Raw genomic sequence first — 24440 nt, 5'->3', positions numbered from 1 at the left:
ATTGCATGGAAAAGAAGTTTGATTAGTTATAGTGGGAAATTGCTGAAATTGGATGCAAACAAGTCAAACAGGTCCCGCTCTAGTCAGTTAAGGCTGGATGATTTCATGGAAATTTATTCGAGGCCCCGACCAGAGTCAAAAATCGCCCAGCGCCTGTTCTTCCAACTGTATCTCTGAGTGTCCCCTCCGAGTGACGGATTTGGACAAAGTCTGAGAAGACGCATGCTCCTTGCCTGCCTTAGCAGACTATCCAGTATGTGACGGCGATTATGTCTGGCAATCTCGGACGCAGGTTGTACACCAACTTCTGGGGAACAACAAATCCATTAACTGGACACGGGCAGCGAATAGCCCGTGTGTCATTTTTATCCAATTCGTTTGATGAAGGATGCTTTATCTTTAGGCCCCTTCAAAGGCGAGCTGGGGGGTGGACTCCTTGGCCGTCCCGAGAAACCACAAGATGGTTTGCTTCCGGAGGCTTCGCTTCTGGGATTTGTTCCTGTTCGGCTATAGTGGAAACCAGGGCCGGCAATCACATCTCTCCACTCAAATTAATATCGCATAGAGTTCATCATTACGATATGAGTCTCTTTGGCAAGCTTCGAATACATGGACTGAAGCGTGGTTTTCATACAGATGAAGGTGGCCGAGGAAGGACTGGGCTACGGAAAGATAGCCAGGATTCCAATAATGGACCCTGTCACTCTCATCGAGATACCGGGAACCCAATCATTGATTCTCGTGATGATGGCCAAGCGTCAAGGCAGCAAATACACGAGATAAACCACAAAGGACAGTTGAACCGTCATCTGATTGACCGTTTGTCACATATGCCACATTTGCACCGTCCCACAAAAGAAGAACTGCTGGCTGCAGCGAATGGGTTTTGGTCACGGCTCAAGGTCAGGTTTAAGTGGTTCTCAATCAGAAGTGTTAGACCATTCAATCTGGATGAATTAACTGCTCTGTTCTCCTGGGTGCTTTTGGGGCATGTGGTTTGGATTGTCTTGGGTACCACAACATTCTTCTCGTTGCTAATCATTGCAATAAATACGGTGTTTGCTCAAGGTATGCTGTCTACGAGGTCCATTGACTATGGTATTGAGCTAATGCTGATTTTTCTAGAAACCCTAGCTGGCTGGATAGGCAACTATTTCACTAAATCTTCAGGTGTAAAGGTTGTGTTTGAATCAGCAATTGTACCCAAGTGGAGAGACGGTGTCATAACCTTCAAGAACGTTTTTGTCTCGAGACGCCCAGGGCAAGGGACAGGACATGTCAGTAAGGGATCATCGACGACTGCCGCTGCAGTAGCTGCCGCTGCAGCCCTCGGCGGTCAGTCTAATCCTGAAATGACCGACCAGCGACCCTCGTCTAATGAAGATGACACCAACTACACACAATTTGATGTGTCGATTGAAACAGTCAACGTTACACTATCGTTCACGAAATGGATCAACGGCAAAGGATTACTCCGTGATGTCGAGGTACGAGGGATTCGAGGAGTGGTCGACCGCCGGTATGTCCATTGGTCAGACGACGACCTTGACCCGAAATCGTATCGACATGAACACAACCCCGGCGACTTCGAGATTGATTCGTTCAAAATGAACGATGTGTTGGTAACCGTATACCAGCCAAATAGCTTTAGACCCTTCCCTGTCAGCATCTTCTCCTGCGATTTACCTCAACTAAGGAAGCAATGGCTACTCTATGACTTCATGTCCGCCAACATGATGTCAGGATCTTTTGACAATTCCTTGTTCACAATACATCCCCGACAGACCCATAGTTTTACTGGAGCGCAGCTTGATAATGGAGCGGACGATGATGGCAAACCGAGCCCATGGAAAAAACATAGCAGAATTCGCATCGATGGCTTGAATATCGACCACTTAAACCGCGGAGTACAGGGTCCTTTCTCTTGGATACACGAGGGCACTGTCGATATCGTTGCCGATATCATGTTCCCGGCCGACAATGATGAAGGCCTCGCGAAGGTGATGGCGGATTTCTATGACCGACTGGAAGCGACGGTCTCCTCCAATCGTCCCATTGACTCAACATTGACCAAGGCCTCATCATCTGATGAAATCGCTTTCGAAGAGGATAGGCGATTCTTAGTCACCGACTTACGACTTCACTTGATCAACGTCAAAGCAATTGTTCCCATCTTCACCCGTGATCTTTCATACATCAACAATGCGCTTATACGCCCCATCGTCGCCTATATCAATTCAAGGCGCACCTTCATCCCCGTAAACTGTCGCCTTGTAAAACAAGTGGGTGACTTTGACGGAAGTTGGACCACCTTTGATAGCGGCTTAATGGATGATCTTTCCGCAGCAGTAAGCCTGTCTTGCTTCATTTTCTTTCCTCCGATTTCTCTGTTGACAATTGCCAGGTGTATGATGCTTTCGCTCGAGATGTAGTCGATGAACAGGCCCGGAAGCGACGTTTCAAAAAAGTCGGCTTCTGGTCACTTCAATTAGCCGCCCAAGCTATCTTCATGGGCATGGCCGGTAATATCGCATAGTATTCACTATTCTCTAACATGTTTTATCAAGGAGTTTAAGCTGGGATTAGAGGATTTGCAGGCATAACGGCGTTGGAGAGGAAAAGCATTCTGGTCTTGGTTCCGCTAATCAATTTCTGGGGGGATGCATTCGAAAGGGTGTTTCTGCAACTGCGTCTCATAGGGCGCCTCTCTACTCACTCATCAAACAACCAATGGAACTGAAACACTGCTACTGGTTCTTTACTTGGTCAAGTGCATACTGATTGAGCGAGACAATCACTCTGAATTTATCACGCCTACAGAACTCCTGTGTCGGCTCGATGCTGGCATTGCGTGCTTTCCGGGATTTCTCTAGCAGTTGCTGCTGACGGAATCGTAGTCCCCCCCCCCTCTTTTTTTTTTTGGCGGAGGGCAATGATGCCGTAAAAATTTTACGTCCCGGGGACATAAGCGTTTCCATCGATGCATTTCCATTGCATGACTTACATAGGTCCACCCTTTCCCCCATTTGTCCATGTAATTATGTACGCCCTCAATGGTCCTTACTGGCGACAGAGAGTGGGAGAGCTTAGACATATATAGATAATGATAGAACGACAGTACTCCGTACAGAAAACTACTATATAGACTACTATATTATACGTAGTTGGTTCCTTCGTGCTTATAGTCCGCCCCCCTTTTCCTCCCCCGGTCCCTTCCCCACTCAATCTGGGTGTTGTCTTATGGATCATGATGAGACACTAACCGACGGTTACCTCCAATGCTAATTCCAATCCAACATCTCCCCCCTCTCTGATCCTGCCTGATATACATGATCAACGCGCAAAAATCGAGTCGTGCCGTGTAGACATCGGATATATCTGAGAATGTTAGGACTAATTGAGGTATGAAGTATGAAGGTGTTGCGTTGGCCCCTGGCCCGCTGGAACTGAAACCCCCAGCCGAACCGTGCTCTAGCGCCGAACCACTGTTTGGTTCCGCGTCTCTCTCCCATGCGTGGTGGAAGGAGCTCCAACTCCTCTAAACGAGCCATGTCGCAGACCCGGCGGCAAGGTGACGACGATATCAGCGCCAGCCAACTACCCACACCCCTCTTCATTCCACCTACTTCGAAACACCAGGTCTTGCCGGCAATTCATCCGCCACAGACCAGCGAAGTCATTCCTGGCGACTATTTAGGCCCGCGATCTTATTCTGAGGCCGTTACCATTGCCCACCCCCGCAAACCTACCCGATCACCCCTACATACAAGCGTGCACTACCCGTTACCGCAGCAAGTCACCTCTAGTAGTCCATCCCAAAGCCCGCTTTCTCCGAGATCGTCCGCCCAAACTTCTCCTTTTCAGGGCCACTCTACAATCAATCACATAGCACATGCAGCGTTCCCAACTCCGCCGTTCAACGCTTGATCAGGCGCACCCAGTGCATCAAAGGTAGTGCCCAGCCACCCCCAGGATGATCTTGGCCAGTATGATATGGGCGAGAAAATGAGTGACCTCCGGGCGCAAAAGGGCCCAGACACAGCAGACTCTCATCAATCAAGAATGTCTTCCCCTATTTCACCAGCCAACTCTATACAGTCAACTCCCGGAAATCGACCGGGGCAACGTATGATGCCTCGCACATCCTCAATTGACTCGGCAATTTCCTCGCTCTCATCCGCTTCGCAATCACACAAGTCTTCATTTGATGCTAATGCGCTAAGTCAGGCGGACATCGGGAATTTGATCGCTACAGCAGGATCGGCAGAAGCCGTAATCATACACCTTCTTAAGGAGAAGCATCATGCAGCGTCCCAGAACTCACAGCTTTGGAGGCTGGTTGATAAACAGAGAACACTCATTATGGGTTTGAATCGAGATCTCGAACGTGCCTTGAAAGAAAAGGAGCGCTATAGGAAGAGACTGAAAGAGATACAAAACTCGCCGCCACCGTTGCCAGTCGAATCAAAAATACAACAACCAATTACCGAAACTGTAGGCCTTCCGATCAGGCACGAGCCTTCCGAGAAAGGCCAAGTGCAGTCCCAAAGAGTTTCTCTCAATCACAAGCATTCGAGTACCCAGGGGCATGAATTTGCGCAGCACCGTACACCCACTGGCGAGGGACCAGATTCTTCAAGGTCGGGTAATTTGCAAGGTCTTGGAGTTGGCGAGCTGTCCGCTGGACTCAACAAGGGAATTGCGACAACAAATCCCATAAATCATTCTGATCGGTCCCAAAAAACACCAAATATCCAGTCGCTGGTCTATACTCGACAAGAACTAGCAGCAGTGAGTCCTGCCACTTCAACAAGTTCTAGCCCTACCGCAGATAACCCTACGTCCTGTGATGAAAAGCAAAGAGTACCACATCCGGCTCGAAAGCCCCCTCCTGCGCCTTTAAGCCTTGTTCAGACAGATCATGCAAGGATAGAGAACCGTATTGTCTCCGATTCCGACTCCGAGTATGACGATATTTTGGCCGCAAATGAATTTCCAGTGGAACGTGGACGAAGAAGGACAAGGGACGACGATGATCGTGAACGCGAAGCGGCACTAGCTCGAGACAGAGACACTATGCAAGACACTGGCGCACAAGGAACCAATGCTCATGATTCCATGAATACCCAGCCCGCCCCAGACCTGCAGCAAACACCGCCAATTACCTATCCCGAGTCTTCAGCTTCCAGTCCGCGCATGAGACAAGCAGGATCATTTGGTCATCGACTTGCCATCACTATTCCAAAGAGCCCCGGCTTGCCGGTAAGCCCTAGGCCCGAAGACCGCCCTCTTGGTTCTCCTTTACCACGAATGCCTAGGGGAAAAGCTGGTTCCTTGCCTTCCTTGTCTATGCCCTCAGAAAACAATGTATCTGGGCTAGCTCTCTCGCCTCGCATTGGCAGGTATCAAACCCCCTTATCAACTACCCCTGTTTCGTCTGTCACGACGATAAACGGTTCTACACATAACTCCGTACCTGTGGATGCTTCCCCTCGGCCTATTCCATCAATTGATGCGACCGTTACGATGGATTTCCCTCGGTCGCCAACTGTGAGAAACAATACCATATACCAGGGTCTAGTCTCGGAGGTATTTCCGGATCTTTTACTGCCCCCCGATGCTCTTCCTTCCATATATGTGAAGGTCTCATCGTCACGACTACGGCCATCTAGAAACAGTTATATGGCTTCGAAGCCGCTGGAGGATGAGCCGGTATTTACATTGGGCGTCTTTTCAAGATCTCAAAATGTAGAGCTGTGGCGCATCGAAAAGGTAATCGCAGCCCTGCCTCAACTTGAACAGCAGATACGGCATCTGTCTACTTTCGGGGGGAAACTGCCCGATCGTTCTATTTTCAGTGGTCATTCCCCGGCTAAAGTAGATGCGAGACGTGCCGCATTGAACACCTACTTCGAATTTCTCCTCGATACTCCAATGGATGACAAGGCAGCAATGGCCATCTGTCAGTTCCTGACTTCTGACGCGATTGAGCCTCGAGATGACGAAATGAGTTTACTGAATGGTGACAAGAAACCAGGTGCCGAAGTTTTACGCGGTCCAGATGGAAGACCCAGGAAGGAAGGGTATCTAACGAAAAGAGGGAAAAACTTCGGCGGCTGGAAGGCACGATATTTTGTCCTGCATGGATCTGAACTTAAATATTTCGAATCTCCAGGTGGCCCTCATCTTGGGACCATAAAAATCTATAATGCCCAGATTGGCAAGCAGTCGCAGAGTGCAAGCCATCAGAGCAACTCTCCCTCTCGAGTTGAAGAAGACTCCGACAATCAATATCGCCACGCCTTCCTCATCCTGGAACCTAAGCGGAAAGACTCTTCAGCCCTTGTTCGCCATGTCCTATGTGCCGAGAGTGATGAAGAGAGGGATGCTTGGGTCGATGCACTTTTGGAATATGTTGAGAGCCAATCCGAAAATGATGGGGATACTATCACCCCAACATCTCAAACAGCGACGGCAGGAAAACAGAGTGCCGACGCCAATACCAACTCTAGATTGCTCTCTAATGGAGCCAGAAGGGCTTGGAAGGGGGCAGATGATGCCGACACGGAGGGCCCCAATGCTGTTCAGGGGTTCTCCTACGACGATGCTGTACCTGCTGAACCACCTGTCATTGGACCAACGTTTGATAAGCAGACTGACAAATCTCCCGTGGTCTCCTCGGTGCCTTCACTGGATGCGGCGGACACCACTCAAGACCAAGCTCAACCTTCGTATAGACTCATATCCGGCCCTACGAATGGGGCTGTGATTCACAATGCAGGAGCTTGGGGCAACAAGGCGGTCACAAGCGTGAAAGAAAAGAAACGCAGTATCTGGGGATTCCGCACGAGATCATCGTTCGACCTTGCTTCTCAACTTCAAGCCACCTCTGATCCTCAGACATCTCAGCTTCATAACATCGGAGACAGAAGAGAATTTATCAGGCCAGTTTTTGGCTTGGCTTTGGCTGACGCGGTTCAATTCTGCGCTCCGCACGGAATCACCGTGGACCTCCCCGCTGTCGTTTATCGTTGTGTAGAATACCTCAAAGCCAAGGGAGCTGAGTCCGAAGAGGGCATTTTCCGATTGAGTGGGTCGAATCTTGTTGTAAAAGCGCTAAAGGAGCGGTTTAATACTGAAGGAGATGTGGATTTCCTTGCTGATGACCAGTATCATGATGTCCATGCTGTCGCCTCTCTCTTCAAACAATACCTTCGCGAGCTTCCCACAACTGTTTTGACCCGCGAACTCCACTTGGAGTTTTTACGTGTGCTTGGTAAGTATCCATCTAATAGCGTTAGTGTGAAGCTCTACTCAGACATTTATGTGCAGAGCTCCATGAGAAACAGCAAAAGATTGCCGCGTTCAATATTCTTGTCCACCGACTTCCAAAGCCAAATTTGGCTTTGCTGCGAGCATTGGTCCAGTTCTTGATAATCATCGTTAGCAATTCCGACGTTAACAAGATGACAATCAGAAATGTTGGCATTGTGTTTGCCCCTACACTGAACATTCCAGCTCCTGTTTTCTCGATGTTTCTCACTGACTTCGAGGGTATCTTCGATGAGCTGCCAACGGTTAACACGGAGCTTTCTGATCTGAGCGTCGACCATTCGACTTCCCTTGAAGATTTTGGCTACCCCCGCCGCCAGATGATCTCCGATATCTCTAACATGGGTTATAGTCGAATGGGGTTCCGCGAGCACCCTGGTTCTGTCGATGCGCTCAATCCGCACATTGACATCGGCTATGTCTCGACCCAAACAATGCATGAGCCTTCCGCTAGCAGTGGGCCGGACGAACATGATCATTCACAGTCAAGCTCGTATTCCGCAAGCAGAATGTTGTCACCAAACATTGACAACTCTCGTGCAGCCAAGGCGAAAAGAAGAGAAAGTTCTCTACTTTTAATGGACGTCAATCATCAGGGCTTTCCTACCCCATTTCAAGGGGAACACGGTGGGCCCCCCCCCCTAATTACTCCTCTATATTGTGTTTCTTAGGAGCCTTCGCTGACCCTTCAAAGTATGAGCTCTATGCGTGCTCTGTTTGAGAGGCCATGTTACCAGCATAGAAACCAATAACGTTAATCAACTATATTGGCCGCATAAGCTATTTGTCTTCCATGCGGGCCATCCTGTCGTCATTTCTCCTTTGTCTACTTTTACGCCAACACTTGTCTGTTATCGTCCTGTGCCTTTCAAGCTCCTCCAATTTTGCCCCGTATCTATGACCGAGTTCGACGATTCAAATGAATATTATATGACGCCAGTTCCCTCATCACAACCAAGTTAGGATTACGAGGGGTGCTTAATACCTATCAACCACAATTGCAGGAGCCGGGGGGGGGTTGTTCTCTCACCAGTCCTCTTTCCAGCCTGTTTATCCTTTTGCTGAGCCTAAGAAGTAGGACCCTCCCTTCCTGCATACGACATCGGTTGCACAGATTTTAGTGGATCCTTCGAATGCTTTTTTCTATATCGCCATACGCATCTTCAGGAAGTAATATACCCCACTCTAATGAGTTATGCTTTGGCCTTGTTGTTATGAAACCCGTTTTAGACTATGTTTGGACCCTGAAAACTCTTTTTGGCTTTTTCTTTTCTTGTTCTTTGGCTTAAATAGCTAGATAAAATCGGAGAGATCTCTTCTACAAGCCCCCTACAAATTTACAGACTCATAGAATTTATGCTTGTTTGAGCACTAGATATTGCAAAGGAGTTGTGATAAGCACGTTCGTCGATTAATACAGCCAGTCCATATATGACACACACACACACACATATATATATGAGCCCAGTAGCCAAAGGTGATGTTTCATGAAGGAGAAAGAACTCTAAAATCTTTTTGATCGTTCACCGTTCCAAAAGCCCATCACTTCACCGTTTTCTTTAACCCATTCTCGAAAGCCATCGACCAAAGCCTTTGCCATTCCCTTGTTCTTGGACTTTCCATCAGACAAATGAGAGCTGCCAGGGAACCCTGAGCTAGGCATGCGCTCGCCTGTCGCATACTCGGAGCCCATACTAGGCAGAACATTCTCGCCCGCACTGAGGCTGACAAACAGTGCAAAAGGGACAAGCCAGACACAAAGTCCAAAGTAAGAAGCGACTTCAGTGAAGGTCGGCATATCCTCAACGTTGACTTGATACGGCTGACGCCAGCTTGCGGCGCGTGATGGAGGCAATGGCCGGGAAAAGTGGCGGAACCATAGCCAATGGTTCAAGCCAACGAGAATACAGGATAAGATGAATAGGGGGTCTGATAGTTTGACAATTGGAAACCGTCGAAGATTGCTGGCATAGACGATATGCGAGCCGATGCTGAGAATGGACAAGCCCAAGGGAAATCGGTCAAACAAGAAGAGGAGGGCCTGAACAAAGATGATGCTATATATCAGCCGGGACAATAGCCGACGCGCAAAGACCGTGTGCTCCTCTACAAGTTCCGACAGATAGTAGAGGCCAGAAGCTAAGAAGAAAGGTCAGCCGTCGGGATTCAATGCACTCCGAAGGGATGGAATCATCGGCATCGTTTGCGGTGGACAAGGAACCAGATCCCCATCGCCCATCGCGGTAGATCGTACCTATCGCCAACGTGAGAAACGCAAACCCCACAATGACTCCCAAATATCCTATTAAAGGTAGAATCCACATTTTGAAGAAGGGCCGGCGTTGTTAGGTGATATGTTTTGGATGGATGGTAGGATGCGACGTGGGGATGGAAAGGGGAACAACGTCAGATATATGTATCCTCTGGCGTCGTAAGGACAATGAACACAGTTAGTCAGACCTCATGATCAGATACTGAGGCGATAAGGGAGCTGGCGATTGCACATCACAGGGGACTGAAGGTTTGGGAGGTGGGAGGTGCAATGCCGATCAGTGATCGGCCACAGGAAGCATTGCCGCCTCAGGCTGACAGCGACGCCAAGCCCCCGCGACTCCTCCGCCCGCCGGAAGATTTCGAAATCTTACCCATAGCGCCGCTCACTTGTAGCAAGTATCCAGGCAAGCACCAGGCAAGGTCCGTTTACCTTTACTTTTGCCCGTGTTCCCACGCCCAAAACACAGGCCTCCTTTCGCAAACATGTCGCGCCCCGAAGATGTCTTGTAAGTCATTCTCATCATTTGAAAATCAGGAAAGTTTAGGGTCACTGACAACATTCACCTAATTAATTCCTGTGTACAAAAGGCCTCCAGATCTCTTCTATGATGATAATGAATCGCGTAAATACACAACCTCATCACGTATCCGAAACATCCAGTCCAACATGGCACATCGGGCTCTTGATCTTCTAGATCTTCGTTCGCCATCTCTCATACTAGATATTGGTTGCGGCTCCGGTCTCTCCGGCGAGATTCTTTCACAGGTTCCCTCCGAACAAGGTGGTCCGCACACCTGGGTAGGCATGGACATCTCACCCAGCATGCTTGATGTCGCACTTCAACGGGGTGTGGAAGGCGACCTCTTTCTTGCCGATATTGGACAAGGTGTGCCATTCCGCCCTGGAACATTCGATGCGGCTATCAGTATCAGTGCTATCCAGTGGCTGTGCAATGCGGAGACAAGCGACGTTAGTCCCGAAGGTCGCTTGCGTCGCTTCTTTGAGGGTCTCTATGCTAGTCTGCGACGCGGAGGCCGTGCAGTGTGTCAATTTTATCCGAAAAACGACGCTCAGCGGAGTATGATCAGCGGGGCTGCTATGAAGGCTGGATTTGGAGCAGGTATCCTGGAAGATGATCCTGGCACAAAAAATAGCAAGCTTTATCTCGTTCTTACGGTTGGAGGTGGTGGATTGCAAGGGGACATCACTGGTATTGTGGATGGCATGGATGACATTGATGTCTTGGACGCCCGGAAAAGGGCCATGGAACGTAGCAAACCAGTCTTATCAAGAAAAGGGGATAAGGCTTGGATTTTACGCAAGAAGGATCAAATGGCACGGAAGGGCAAGGTTGTTAAAGCGGATTCTAAGTACACTGGCAGAAAACGACGCCCTGCTTTCTGATTTCAAATCTTCTGTTGAACTTTGCACAACAAATCCTTAAACAGATGCACCAAATGTCTGCCACAGCACAAGACATCAATCACGTCATGGGCTGTCACCAATCATGAGCTCATCACTGAAGACCTTTCCTTCGAGGGTCAGCTTTTGCCGCAGAGCGAAAGAACGGCTCAGAAGGTGTTTCCTCATTTCTTACTGTTGCATACTGACCAGTGTCTTCCCAATGGGTGTCTGTCTCCTTTACACCCTTCCCTGGCCGAGCCGTTGCCTGGAATATGACGGGAAGCCCTGTATCTGTGTGCTGGGTATCGCGGATTGTATAAGGGTGACTCCCTCTCTACTACCATTTGAACCAGTACGAACATCACACAGTGACCCATGATACCGCATGGACATCCCTTTCAATACCAGACAATGAGTACAATTCCACACGCCCCAGCTCATCTTTGCCTAATGCATTAGTTCCTTTCGCAAGACACGACTGGTTTTGGTCACGTGGAACATGGCCAGAGTACAGAGACGGTTCAGAACGGCCAAACATGGTCTACAAACAAGGATAAATGGGTACAGTAAAGTGGCCTATACAAGCTCTCATGATCATAATTGTAGCAGGTACAAAAGGTAGTGGGGAAACAATTACAGAGCAGCCTCCATCTTGTCAAGAACGGCTCTAGTGAACTCATGAGTCGTGGCCTGTCCTCCCATGTCGCGAGTCCTCGTTTTGCTGTATAATTGCGCATCAGCAGAGCCTCAATGACATATTTAGGGCATAATAAGGAGTAAATCACTTACCCCTCACCAATCACATCATAGACGGCCTTAGAGATTCGGTTGGCATGATCATCCAAGCCAAGGTGGCGGAGGAGCATGGAGCCGGAAAGAATCATAGCACTAGGGTTGGCCTGGTCCTTGCCCTTAATATCAAGTCCGACATGACGGCAACCGGGTTCGAACACAGCAACGTCACGTCCCATATTACAGCCAGGGACGACGCCCGGGCCGCCAACAAGGGCAGCACCAACGTTGGAGAGAATGCCTCCGTAAAGGTTGGGCATGACCATCACATCAAACTGCTGGGGCCGGGAGACAGCCTGCATGGACGCGTTGTCGACGATCATATCGTTGACCTCCAGAGTCGGGTAGTTTTCTGCGACCTTGTGGAAGGTGCTGCGGAAAAGACCGTCGGCGAGCTTCATGATGTTGGCTTTGTGGATGCAAGTAACCTTCTTCCTGTTATTAGCAAGAGCAAAGCCAAAGGCGAACTTGGCGATGCGCTCGGATTTGGCACGAGTGATGATTTTCAGAGACTCTACAACACCCTGAACGGACTGATGCTCGAGACCCGAGTATTCACCCTCGGTATTCTCACGGATAATACACAGATCCACGTTCTCATGACGCGTCTTATAGCCCGGGATATTTTTGATCAAAACAATCGACGCGAATATATCGAGCTCCTGTCTGAGGGCGACGTTGAAGGACTGGTGGCCAGAGCGCTCAACGGGGGTGAAGAGAATGCCCTTAAGACCCAACTTGTTACGCCGTAGGGAGGCAATCGATTCCTTGAAGAGCTCCTCCGAGTGCTTGTTACCGGTGTCCACACCGCTAACATCTACCTGCTCCCATTCAATGGGAACATTGTCGGCCTTGAAAATAGTCTTGACAGATTCGGCAACTTCGGCTCCGATTCCATCGCCTGAAGGGGGAACACATCATAAATGTATCAGCAAGACAGTTGCCATAGCCAGATTGAGGAGCGGGTAACCTATAGATACCTGGAATGAGGGTAACGGTGTATTTCCCGCCATACTTGGTGGGCTTGAAAATGTCCGACTGCACACTAGCAAATGCTTTGATATAAAGTCAATAACACGGGATTTCATGGCTACTAGGCCTCTATACACAGATTAGAAGGTTGAGACGCACATCTTGCCGGAATGGAGGAACGGGCAAAGGAGCTCGGCACCGCGATGCGACGGAGAAGGGACTACCACAGAAATTGAGGTCAGTAGGCCGATAGACATGTATCAAAGACGAAGCACCATAGTAGGCCATGGATGCCGAGAGACAATCGGATGCAGAAACGCAGAGAAACCTCGGAGCCAGGCGAGGGAAACAGCATGGCGGGAGGCAGTGGGGAAGAAAGGAGAAGCAGATACGGGTCAAATAAAGCGATTGATCAGCCGGCGAAGAACCAAAATCATCCACTTACCTGGGCAGGCTGCGCCGTCCTCAGAGAGAACATCTTGCTGAACAATTAAGAGAGGGGAAGAACGATTTAAACGTGGCAACAAGAGAGGAGAGGGCGGTTCCAAAAAGGTGCGGGCGGACCGAGGGGGGAGAGGAGAGTCTGGAAGACAAAGACGGAGACGGCGACGGCAAGAAAAGAAAGGCGAGAGAGCGAAGGGACGAGAGAAGCCAGCCATGCACGAGACACCGGAAAAAACGGCGGATCGTCTCGGCATCCCATCCACTAGTCCGGACGGAGTACTAGCCTAGTGACACCGGTCTCGTTAGAAACACGGCCCGATCTTATCTCTCAGGCCATAATCACTACTCCGTACTCCGTAGTAGTCCTATATAGAGTCCTACTGAACCGTATGAGATCATGATCTGCTCTTTGGATCTGGGTTTATGACGAACATGCATTATAAATTTTCTCTCCCTGACACCTACCACACGGTAAATCGTTTTTCAGAGGAGGGGACCGTCTAACCTACTATGATCGATTAGGTGGAGCAGGTAAAAAACAATGAGCGCTTTCCTGTTTCTTTCTAGATACTCCATTTGCCCCCGATTGCCTGGGTCGCAAGTCTCGCTGTTACTTTACACTTTGTGAGAAGGGCCCTTTAATGATGGTCTTGTGCTGGCTTGACCCAAATGTCGCGCCTTATTGACATCCCTTTTCAGCCTAGGCTGTCTAATTGAGGGCCATGGCCACCTCTATTAAGAACCCATTCAAGTACAAATTTAGAAAGTCTACGCCCCACAGATATCAAAGAAAGAAGAAGATACTGGATACAGGAAAAGGTCTAGATGTCTCCGTCTCCCTCCCTGTCTCTTGTTTACTCCCTTCTCTAGCTATATTACTTTTTCTCCTACTGATTGGAATTAGTTACTCACAGAGATAGGTACAACTAATTAAGTCAATAACTTTTCTTGTACTGGCTTATTGATGATAGCTTCCTATTATTAATATTTGACTCTTCTATTTTTTCTTATTCTAATCTATCAGAGGTTTATTTACTTATCAAGTTTTATTGATGGCTGGATGATATTACCTATTAAGTGATACTCTATTCATGATTATACAACACACTCTTGCTCTAGGTTCCACTAGGGGATCTTCTGATCAACTTGAATAGGGATTGACTTCATTGACATCAGCTATGCTAGGGTCCATCAGGTGTTTTCCTGATTCTTCTCGGACATGTATATAAGGAGCTTGGCCCTCGACGGTCAGGGAGAGTTTAGAAATCCACCATATTATACCAACTACTTCCAAACACAGAACAAGACTTGTTTCTGATCGAATTATCTTTCAAACCTACTCCGCCACTGCAACAATGAAGCTCATTTCTCTTGTCCTTGCCGCTCTTGCTGCCACCACCGTGCAAGCTGGTGCTATGCAAAGATGGTGTGTCCTCCCCGGCCAGCCCTGCCATAAGATGAAGCGCGCAGCCGATGTCAGCGAGGAAGTCAAACGTTCGGCCGATGCCATGGCTGAGGCCATGGCAGATGCCTCTCCCGAAACCATGCAGAAGTGGTGTGTTTTGCCAGGTCAACCATGCAACAAAATCAAGCGCGCTGCCGAAGCCGTTAGCGAAGTCAAGCGCTCGGCCGATGCTCTTGCAGAAGCCATGGCTGCTATCGATGAGGAATTCGCCGAATAAAATCAATGTATCTGTTGCATTGGCCTGTTTTGCTCTTTGTTTGCACGCTACCAGTCTACTCTGAACTCCACTATTTGGAGCCTCTTGGTTCTTTTACTTTGCGTCATTTTTCTTTCAAAGTTGATATACCAGCACTTTCTGGAACTTGGCTTGTCCATTGTGATATCCTACAACAAGTGGACCAAACACAAGAACCATGGAACAGGTGTTGAATATTAACAAATCACTCTTTCTGGCAGAACATTTACTGCGTGGGTTTTCTTGGATGTTGGCAGCTACGTCTTTGCAAGTGTGCCCCAGTCTTTCGGTTCAAAAACTCCACAGGATCTCTGACGGCGAACGCGAAAGAGCCGGACTATAAATGGTGTGGGTGAAGCTGTGGATCATTGGGGAGGATGTGAGGAGTAGTCATGTCATTTCCCATTTTAAAACCAGAAATTTACATATAAAACTTTACTTGTCTATAAGCCTACATCAACCATATCCATGTGCTCTCATTTCCCCGGCTGCCTTGTAACACCACCCTTTCTACATACTCGGGGGGACTCTCCGGTTCTTCCAACATTTTCTATTCATCACCGTCGAAGAGACTACGTTAGTAACAAGCAGGGCCTAGGTATTTAAAAATACCCGGCTATGGCAATAGTAGACCTAGGCAACAAAATCTACCAGTTGACGCAGTTGGCGTTGTGAATAAATCCGATAAGCCTCTTTAGTTTCGCTGTTCAGGATGAGGTAGACCACAGTAGAAATGGCGGTATATCTCCAACAGCCCATACTAATTGTTCAATGCGCCTGATTGTTCAGTTTCCCACCATCTCCTACTCTGACAATAGTAATATACAGGGTCACTTGCAAGCCTGTAAAGCGATCCTCTTGTTGGTTCGTTTACCACGCACATGACCTGTTTTGCAGAGAGTTCATTGTTTTCTTGGGCCATTGCCTCGTATCCACTAAGCATATAGGGCTCGGCATACTGCACGCCATCCTCTGGTGTCTGACCATCAGCTGCAAATGTCCGATAGAATGGATTTGATGCTTCTGTTGCAATGCTAGGTCTATCCGATTTTTCCGGCATCGGAAGGCTGTTTCCGCCGATGTTATAGCGGTGTTCTGGAGAAATCTGCCAGATCTGTATAAGTCGTAGTTGTTGTTCTGGTACCGCACGCTCGAAAAGCTCCAATTGCTTTGATGAAAGGGACGAGTGATCAATTTGATGCTGTCTGAGTTTCTCGGCGACGATACAATCAGTGCTATTGCTATGTATACTGGCTTTCACTCCCAAGGAATCTTCTGTAGCACTCTGGCGAGCTATATGTGCAGAATGGTGATAGTGCTGTGAGACACTATACATTGCTGAAGAGCCATGGGGGAAACATTTTCCAAGGTCTTCTCCTGGAGACAACGGAAACCCAATATTCATACTCTTGTCAAAGAGTGTTACAAGATCGTCTGGTAAGTTGAGGGTACTTTCGGTTGCTGATAGGCCACACTGCATGGCTATCGGGTCAGAGAACCAGTGAAATAGCAGACTAGAAGAATATATAGTAAATATCTACCTGGCTGCAGTATGGGTTCACCATGAAGCCTGTGAGTGTATTTGAGATATCCGTAGCTTGCCCACAAAACGGACAGTTATTTAGTAAAGTAGACATGATTAAGAATTCTTAGGCGTGCGAGAGGGGCATCAAACAATCAGTAAAATATCTGTATCAGGCTTGGTGCTGGGAAATACAGCAAAATAAAGGAATAATGGGATATGGCAAAGCTGATTTGTTGGGTAGTATTCAAGCTGTTTTCAAGGTGCGGCAGCAAAAGCAGTGTCAACTCTAAGATAGTAAAGGCCGGTGCTTCATGGGTAGTGATCGGTATAAATCATTAGTTTTCACACTGGCGGGGTTAGGTGGGAAAGACATTGTAGGTAGGCATCGTGGATGCCCGACTCATAACATGGTTGGGCAGTACAGGATAGTGATGAAGGGGGGCAGATGCCCTATGCATTTGGGACCTAAATATCCATGTATAGGTAGAGCTCCGAGATATTTGTAAGCTCATAAGCAGAGGAGTGTACTGTTATGCTACCAAGTAGTAGCAAATTTCGGTCATTGTTATTATGGAAAGAGATCTCTGTAGGTGGATAATATTTACCTACTTATAGCACAAAGTATAAATACATGGAGTACGGGAGTACTTACTAATGCAAGGATTCAAGGGAACTACTTCCTACCTACTCCGTACCTAAAAGTAAGTATGGAGAGGATGCCGAGTGGCAGCTACCTAGGTAGTAGTTCTGATCTAGGACCAGACTCAGTGCTGTGCAAAGAGATGCTTGCATTTCACAGAACAATCCTAATAGCAAGTAGGCCTACCAACAGAGAAGACATGTTGCGCGTGGTTGAGGGGAGCTCCTAGGGTGACCTGATTAGATACGCAGCCTAGCCGGGTTGGGGGGTGCTCCGGACTCCGTGGATGATGTACTACGGAGTAGTTACCTCTGCTACTACTTGCTCTAGGCACTCTCAACCTACGCGTAACCTTACTTGCCTACCTTGACCTACTCGCTGCCTTATATTGGAATCCGGGGAATTAACAAACCTCTCTCCAGTTGAAAGTCAACCCCATCACCTCATTCTTGCTAGGTCATCCAGTCCATTGATCTGAACCCCGGGAGACTCTAGACCCTTGTTAAACATACCCAGTCTTGACAGCCATGGTTTGTTTGAACAACCTATTAAGCTGAAGGTCCCGCGTAGCTAATACTGCATCGTTCCAGACGTCCATCGGTACTGGCTACGATCTTTCCAACTCGGTGTTCTCTCCGGACGGTCGCAACTTCCAGGTATTAACTTCATCTTCTCCAAGACTAGTGTGGATTGCAAATTATTGACTATTCATGCTAGGTGGAATATGCAGTCAAAGCCGTTGAGAATGGAGGAACAGCTATTGGAATCAGGTGCAAAGATGGCGTCGTTCTGGCGGTAGAAAAGATCATCACCAGCAAGCTTCTGAAACCAGGTGCCAACAAGAGAACAGCTACCGTTGATCGTCACATTGGCATTGTAAGACCCCGCTAAGCTACCTGGTTACGGGAAATTTTCTAGCATTGCTCTAGATGGACAACGCATGCTGATGTGTGAAATCGCGACTACAGGTTTCAGCTGGTTTAGTCCCTGATGGTAGGCATTTTGTTTCCCGGGCGCGCGACGAAGCTTCTTCGTGGAGAAGTGTCTATAAAGGGCCAATTCCGGTTTCCGCACTGTCGAACCGCCTCGGCAGCTACGTGCAGGCTTACACGCTTTATTCCAGTGTACGGCCCTTCGGAGTGACTGCAATTGTCGGGGGCTGGGATTCCGAAGCTGAGCTTGCCGTCGACGGCCAAGTCGGAAGTGGACCCGAATCAGGCTCTGGTGGTAAGATCCAAGGGGCCAAAACCGGAGGCCCTGGCCTATATATGATTGAGCCAAGCGGGTTGTACTGGGTAAGCTACTATAATTGTTGGCTTTTCTCGGCGATGTTTTGTTCTGACGTTACTGTAGGGCTACTATGGTGCTGCCACCGGAAAAGGGAGACAGGCAGCCAAGGCCGAGCTTGAGAAGCTGGATCTGAACTCCGGCAATTTAAGTCTTCTTGAAGGTGTGAAGGAAGCGGCTCGGATTATCTACGTCGCCCACGAAGACAGCAAAGATAAGGATTTCGAGCTGGAGATGACCTGGATAAGCTCATTAGACGGCCCAACAAAAGGAAGACACGAAGAGGTACCCAAAGGTCTTCTTGAAGAGGCGGAGCGGGCGGCGAAAAGGGCTCTGGAAGGAGAAGACGAGGAAGAGGATGCGACCAAGGGAGATGCCAATGACAGCGAACGGATGGAAGAATGAAGTTATTAAGCCACGATTCATGTGAGACATCTTAGGAAACAAATCATTTGTCTCTTATTTTTTTCATTATTTTCCACAACTGTACTACTGCATTGGACCGCGCCCGACGAATGATTCGATGCCAATTGTCCCAGATTGAATAGATATATCTTTGGATGGTTTAATGGACACCAAATTGGCCGGTGGAGGCGTAGAATGCGTCTCCGCTTAAACGTTCTTAAACTACATTACCCTCGGCCCATTCTCTTCTTTTTGCTCCCAGTTCCACGGCAGCATTTCCCCAATCTTCCCCGTGGTTGTGCATTCCCTTCTTGCCCAACCCAGCCCTTTCTAGGCCCTGCTCCTCGGTCAAAACCGTAAGTACACCAAATATAACAGGAACGCCGGTGTCTAGCTGAACACGCATCAATCCGTGAGAGACTGCGTCAGCGATATATTCAAAATGCATAGTTTCTCCTTTTATCAAAACGCCGACGGCAATTATTGCATCAAATGGTCTAGGCGTGTCCAATGTCGCTGACTGCGAAGATGCTTTACTGAGATCTGCGGTAGATGAAGACAGCAAGTCCGTGGCGCTGATGCCTTGAGCAGAAGTAGACCCCCTTGCAGCCTCAATTTGCGAAGCCGCATATATCCTGGGAAAGCACATGTTTCGGTTAGGCTCAATATCTGACAATTACGGAGAACGAAAAGGATGGAAAGCGATCTGCGTACCGTTGCACGGCAAATGGTAGTTCATAACTGCCCGGAATGCTGTGCACCATGATATTGCCTTCAGACACACCGGCCGATAGAAGGCTTCGCTTAGCTCCATCCACGAGAGGGCCAATAATATCCATATTCCATCTCGCATGGACTATCGCAATACGCAGTCCGGAGCCTGTACGCCGTTAAGCAAATGAGGGGCTAGATGCAGGAGGTCTATGTAAGAATTCCTCACCATCATATGTCTGGGCAGCTCCAGGACCCTTGAGTGAAGTCATGATGATTGATATTTGGAGAGTTTTAATAGAGCTTGCCGGGAGTACTGTCGAAAAGGGTTTCGTCAGGTGTCGAGGCAATAATGCTAGGTACGGAGGCAGCACATACGAGCTCGAGTTCCGGTATAAAGTGGGGAGCCGAACTCTACCCCGCTGACTGGGAAACCTGCTGACTACGGAGTGTACCACAATCTATCCACAGCACCCCTACTACGTTGGTACATGTCGAAAATATTATAGTCCGTGGCTCATGTGGGTTACAAAGTTTTGCTGGCAATACTTTGCAACTTGTATTGGCGTGCGCTGACTTAAAAGAGCAAGTAACTTAGTATTATCATGTGAGTAAATTGTCACCTTGAGTGCTACATAGAACCTCGGTTCTACTCCGTAGGTGAAGTCTGGAAGGCGGTAGGACAAGGCAATGATAATCCTTTCGGCGCAGCAAAGTGGTGGTAGTGATGGTGATAGTCACATACACCTCGTATTTCGTAGTTCATAAGGGTAATATACTATGAACAAGAATCGACACAGAGGAAGTATTAGTGTCTCTACGCTCATTTGCTCGAACTCAACTTCAATTGGGGGTGCAGGTGCATTGTAACCACCCATAGCAGTGTATATGCGAATACGGAGTGCATGTTGCTAGGGAAATGCCGTTGAATGGCCTGCTCCTGACCTTACTAAGTACACGAGGAAACCATCAGGCCTTGAGTGCCAATATGAAGAAGACAAAAGGAAGAAAGGTCAAGTAAATGAAATGAACAAGTACATTATGGAGCACAGGCACATTGGAGACTACAAAGCCTACAGCATTTGCATCCTTGCCGTCATTAAAAAGAAAATCGTGTTCAGTAGCTTAAAGTGGCCTTGTCCCATGAACCTATCCTTTGCCTGTGGGTGCTCTTATGTAGATGCACTCTACTCGACAGTGACTGACTTCGCAAGATTACGAGGGAAATCAACATTGAGACCCTCTCCCACGGCAAGCCAGTAGGAGATCAACTGCAGTGGAATAACATTCAAGAGACCTTGAAGGCAATCCACAGTTTTGGGAACTTCAATCTTCTCTGTTTGGGCGGATGAGAATTCAGGGTCGTCATAGTTGCAAATTACGATAGGACGGCCACCTCGAGCAATCACTGCCAAACAGTTAGTAACTGAAACTTATGAAAAGAATGCGGCGAAATTTGACTAGCCTTGCTGGTAAGCATTCAACGACTTCGTGAAAATGTTATCTCTTGTAAGGATCATGATGATCGGCAAATTCTCGTCGACAAGGGCGAGAACACCGTGTTTAAGCTCGCCTGACATAACGGCCTCGCAATGAAGGTAGGAAATCTCCTTGATTTTAAGTGCACCTACAAAAAAAAATCAGCGCCCAGGAACTACTGTGGAAGTGGTCATGTTGCTTACCTTCAAGGGCCGTGGGAAACTGGCCACCTCTGCCTAACAAAAGCAAACTCTTTTGGTTCTTGAAAAACTTTGCACACATCTGCTTGATAGGCTCATTGAGTTTCAAAATTTCCCGGAACTGTTCCGAGATCTTGGCCAGGCCCTCCATGATTTCCTCGCGTCTCTTCTGCTTAGAGGCTCGGTCCTCGCTCAGAGAAAGAGCAAACATGACCATAGCCACAAACTGCGATGTGTATGCCTTTGTAGAGGCAACACCAATTTCCGGTCCAGCATTGATGTGCACACCGCAATGAGTCAAAAGGGAGATGGAGGAACCGACAACATTAACGATGCCGACGGTCAGAGCCCCGCGTTCAAGGCAGTACCGAAGAGCCATAAGAGAGTCAGCAGTTTCACCAGATTGGGAAACAAAGACACACGTGTCGTCACGGAAAACAGGCGCCTGTCTATCTAAGAAATCCGAGGCAAGCTCTACCGAGATAGGTATCTCAGTGAGCTCTTCGAAAACTCCACGCACAGCCATACACGAATGGTAGCTGGTTCCACAGGCCACAAAGATAATACGTCTGCACCGACGTATAGTAGAAATATACTGTCGTAGTCCACCCAGGGTAACCTGTTTGTTTGCAACATCCAATCGACCTCTCATGGTGTTTACCACAGACTCAGGCTGCTCGAAGATTTCCTTTTGCATGAAATGATCAAACTTTCCTTTCATGATCTCCTGTAGCTCCAGCTCGATGGTCTGGATGGCGCGAACATTGGATGTGCCATCATCCTTAGTCAACCGATGAATGTTGAGCTGTCCCTCGTGTACATGAGCAATATCGTCATCTTCAAGGTAAAGAACCTTTTTGGTATGCTCAACGATCGCAGACGGGTCAGAAGACAGGAAAAATTCAGCTGGTTGGGGAACACCATCGTCGGAAAGAAAAGCACGGGACTGCGACCGGTGCAAAAGAGATTTATCAGGGGGTGCGAGCAAGCCAGTAGCAGACTTTTTCATGGCCACGTTCTGGGATGCCTGTTCTGCCGAGAGCGCACCGTCTTCGGAGTACTCGACATCCACAAAGTCCACCTTCATCTTCCTCGAAGTTCTCACGCCAATGACGAGCGGGGAACCCTTTCTTGCCGCAATAACTTCATGGGGATAATGAACAGACTTGATAAGGAGACCAAAGGCGCCCTCCAGCTCTTTCACGACAGCCTTAGCCAGTACGGTGAAGTCAATATCTGGCTGCTGGTCATATAAATATTTTGTAAGTTTGGCAATGCACTCAGTGTCGGTCTCGGTCTCGAAGCGGAATCCCTTGGTCTCTAGCAAGGCCTTCAGCTCCTTATAATTGGTGATGATGCCATTGTGAACAATGGAGAATTCCCAGTTAACATCAGATCTGCAAACTACTTAGTCCTCCATATATTATCCAGTCCATTATGAACACCATTTATGACAAAGAAGCCATCAGTTGCAGCTGACTTACCTGTGAGGGTGACAGTTCTGGCGGGAAGGAGTTCCATGGGTAGCCCAGCGGGTGTGAGAAATGCCAGCGTGAGACTCAAAGGTCTTAGTGAGGTCGGGTTTGGATTCTTCGATGAGTTCTTTCAATTTGGCAACCTTTCCAACTTCCTTAAAGGCGCAAACTTCATTTTTTTTATCGCCATCCACTGCAAGCCCAGCGGAGTCATAACCACGATACTCAAGTCTCGAAAGCCCTGCACATAGTCAGAGTACAAAGTCTTTACTTATTCCCGATATTAAGATCGTTTCATGGTGGTTAGCATGATGCATAGGAAGCGCGGACCTACCATTGAGCAGAGTGTCGAGAATGAATTTGCGGTCCCTCTCAACAAGATAGTTGATGTAGCCGAAAATACCGCTGGTGTGGATGAGTTAGGACAAAGAAACGAGCCGTCCATAGAGTATACAGAAAAACTTACCACATGGTCAAAAAGAGAAATGCAAATGCTCAGAGAGGGGATGGAATATTTGCTGGCCGTCAAACGTCACCGTATTTATGACGATGGAACGGGTCACCTATTAAGAACAGTATTGACCCAAGATAACGCAGAGGAGTTGTATGATATGAGGCTAAAGCAAGTTGAGTTGTCTCGCACGATTATTGTGGGGGGCAAGGAAAGCGAGCGAAGACAACACAAGGAGCAGGACAAAGGTTGGGAGAGAGGTAGTTAGATAACTAGGATCAACAAACAACTGGAAGGTTCAAAAGGAGGGGGAGCTGTTATGTTTTATGTTGCGAGATCGACCCACCTTGACACACAGACCAGGGAAGCTGCTATAGGGTACTCCAGGGCACAACCATTCATCAAATCACAAATGAGGAAGCAGCCAATAAGCCCACCCTGCGCCTCACACAATCTATTGGTATGTTTCACCCGTGACTCGACTCAGGTCAAGGTCATCCCTCATCCAGGGTATGGAAGGGAAATATAGTACTAGCTCATACTCATAAGTTACCTATCCCCCACTGGTAAGATCCAAAAAGTCTCCACTTCTTTCCTATAATTAGGCACACTAGCCACTAATTTGTCTGATGCGGCGATGCCATGGGTTTGGTTCGAGTACTGTGATACTGTGAATACTGTGATAGAGCAATACATAGGTTCTAAACATAGTGAGTTTCTAATAATAGTCCGAATAGCCAGTAGTACTCCGTAGTAGAATATTAATGACGACAGTCTGCCAGAGGAAACAAGTTGCCCATAGGGTAACAGGTTTTCTATACTAGGTATGTCAGATACTGTAGGCATTGCTTCAGAAAAAAAAACGTACCTAAGTAGTAGTATCTTGGAGTTGGTAATGATACCAATCTTGCGAGATAATTACTTGCCTATTGTACCTCCCTACTACTAGTACCTACAATACTTTCTACTATGTAGGTAGAGTACCTGTATGGAGTAGTACTAGGGAGGAGGTATGGAGTAGGTACTAGGAAAGAACAGGCAAAGTTTCAATGTGGGTACAGTGGTACTGATGGAGGTAAGTACTATCTAGGATACCTACCTACCTACCTACCTAATACCTGTAGATAGGTACCATCTCCTATTTCTACTTTGGTACTCCGTACGGAGTACATATCATACTGCCTAGTACTACCTAGGTACTAGTGGGTAAGTAGATGCACTGTTAGTAGTACCAACTAGGTACGTACCAGTAGGTACCTTACTCCGCAGGGTGTACCCTGGTCCATTACCTAGTACAAGCTTCTGGGTATATATGTATTCTCCAAGACATTGCACCTTTACTCTCTAT

At 48.0% G+C, this 24440-nt stretch overlaps 9 protein-coding genes across 9 annotated transcripts; 5 read left to right on the top strand and 4 right to left on the bottom strand.

The window, feature by feature from the left end:
• The first annotated feature begins 129 nt into the window (after positions 1-129).
• BO70DRAFT_363723 (mitochondrial distribution and morphology protein) lies at positions 130-2919 on the top strand. The gene is made up of 3 exons (XM_025543641.1): positions 130-1068; positions 1126-2348; positions 2405-2919. The coding sequence occupies exons 1-3, from the start codon at positions 582-584 to the stop codon at positions 2534-2536; spliced, it is 1842 nt and encodes a 613-aa protein (XP_025397529.1). The 5' UTR covers positions 130-581; the 3' UTR covers positions 2537-2919.
• Positions 2920-3805: 886 nt separating this feature from the next.
• Positions 3806-8248, top strand: BO70DRAFT_90152 (GTPase-activating protein BEM3). The gene is made up of 3 exons (XM_025548829.1): positions 3806-7276; positions 7333-7959; positions 8027-8248. The coding sequence occupies exons 1-3, from the start codon at positions 3994-3996 to the stop codon at positions 8029-8031; spliced, it is 3915 nt and encodes a 1304-aa protein (XP_025397528.1). The 5' UTR covers positions 3806-3993; the 3' UTR covers positions 8032-8248.
• Positions 8249-8795: 547 nt separating this feature from the next.
• On the bottom strand, positions 8796-9860 carry BO70DRAFT_388509 (uncharacterized protein). Its single transcript, XM_025545991.1, has 2 exons — positions 9587-9860; positions 8796-9471 (listed from the first exon to the last, which is right to left on the bottom strand). The coding sequence occupies exons 1-2, from the start codon at positions 9654-9656 to the stop codon at positions 8837-8839; spliced, it is 705 nt and encodes a 234-aa protein (XP_025397527.1). The 5' UTR covers positions 9657-9860; the 3' UTR covers positions 8796-8836.
• Positions 9861-10089: 229 nt separating this feature from the next.
• On the top strand, positions 10090-11011 carry BO70DRAFT_295635 (18S rRNA methyltransferase BUD23; the record flags this gene model as incomplete). Its single annotated transcript, XM_025539517.1, has 2 exons — positions 10090-10112; positions 10195-11011. 2 exons carry the CDS (start codon positions 10090-10092, stop codon positions 11009-11011), a joined length of 840 nt encoding a protein of 279 aa, XP_025397526.1.
• A 504-nt stretch (positions 11012-11515) lies between these two features.
• On the bottom strand, positions 11516-13253 carry BO70DRAFT_380935 (isocitrate dehydrogenase (NAD(+)) IDH1; the record flags this gene model as incomplete). The annotated part of the gene is made up of 5 exons (XM_025545433.1): positions 11516-11732; positions 11801-12704; positions 12784-12858; positions 12935-12995; positions 13221-13253. The coding sequence occupies 5 exons, from the start codon at positions 13251-13253 to the stop codon at positions 11645-11647; spliced, it is 1161 nt and encodes a 386-aa protein (XP_025397525.1). The 3' UTR covers positions 11516-11644.
• Positions 13254-14574: 1321 nt separating this feature from the next.
• Positions 14575-14901, top strand: BO70DRAFT_295578 (mating alpha-pheromone PpgA; the record flags this gene model as incomplete). Its single annotated transcript, XM_025539514.1, has 1 exon — positions 14575-14901. The coding sequence occupies one exon, from the start codon at positions 14575-14577 to the stop codon at positions 14899-14901; it is 327 nt and encodes a 108-aa protein (XP_025397524.1).
• Positions 14902-15394: 493 nt separating this feature from the next.
• Positions 15395-17013, bottom strand: BO70DRAFT_363718 (uncharacterized protein). The gene is made up of 2 exons (XM_025543640.1): positions 16461-17013; positions 15395-16393 (listed from the first exon to the last, which is right to left on the bottom strand). Exons 1-2 carry the CDS (start codon positions 16554-16556, stop codon positions 15680-15682), a joined length of 810 nt encoding a protein of 269 aa, XP_025397523.1. The 5' UTR covers positions 16557-17013; the 3' UTR covers positions 15395-15679.
• Positions 17014-17491: 478 nt separating this feature from the next.
• On the top strand, positions 17492-18955 carry BO70DRAFT_363715 (proteasome core particle subunit alpha 7). The gene is made up of 5 exons (XM_025543639.1): positions 17492-17614; positions 17675-17740; positions 17802-17960; positions 18053-18379; positions 18438-18955. The coding sequence occupies exons 1-5, from the start codon at positions 17612-17614 to the stop codon at positions 18774-18776; spliced, it is 894 nt and encodes a 297-aa protein (XP_025397522.1). The 5' UTR covers positions 17492-17611; the 3' UTR covers positions 18777-18955.
• Positions 18956-18993: 38 nt separating this feature from the next.
• Positions 18994-23112, bottom strand: BO70DRAFT_372446 (glutamine-fructose-6-phosphate t; the record flags this gene model as incomplete). The annotated part of the gene is made up of 9 exons (XM_025544853.1): positions 18994-19411; positions 19491-19656; positions 20233-20234; positions 20679-20895; positions 20953-21114; positions 21170-22563; positions 22651-22882; positions 22976-23046; positions 23108-23112. 9 exons carry the CDS (start codon positions 23110-23112, stop codon positions 18994-18996), a joined length of 2667 nt encoding a protein of 888 aa, XP_025397521.1.
• Positions 23113-24440: the final 1328 nt, after the last annotated feature.

The sequence above is a fragment of the Aspergillus heteromorphus genome, assembly GCF_003184545.1.
Source record: "Aspergillus heteromorphus CBS 117.55 chromosome Unknown BO70scaffold_20, whole genome shotgun sequence".
NCBI lineage: Eukaryota > Fungi > Ascomycota > Eurotiomycetes > Eurotiales > Aspergillaceae > Aspergillus > Aspergillus heteromorphus.
Note: the sequence above shows the minus strand (reverse complement) of the source record. Positions and strands in the feature narration are given on the sequence as shown.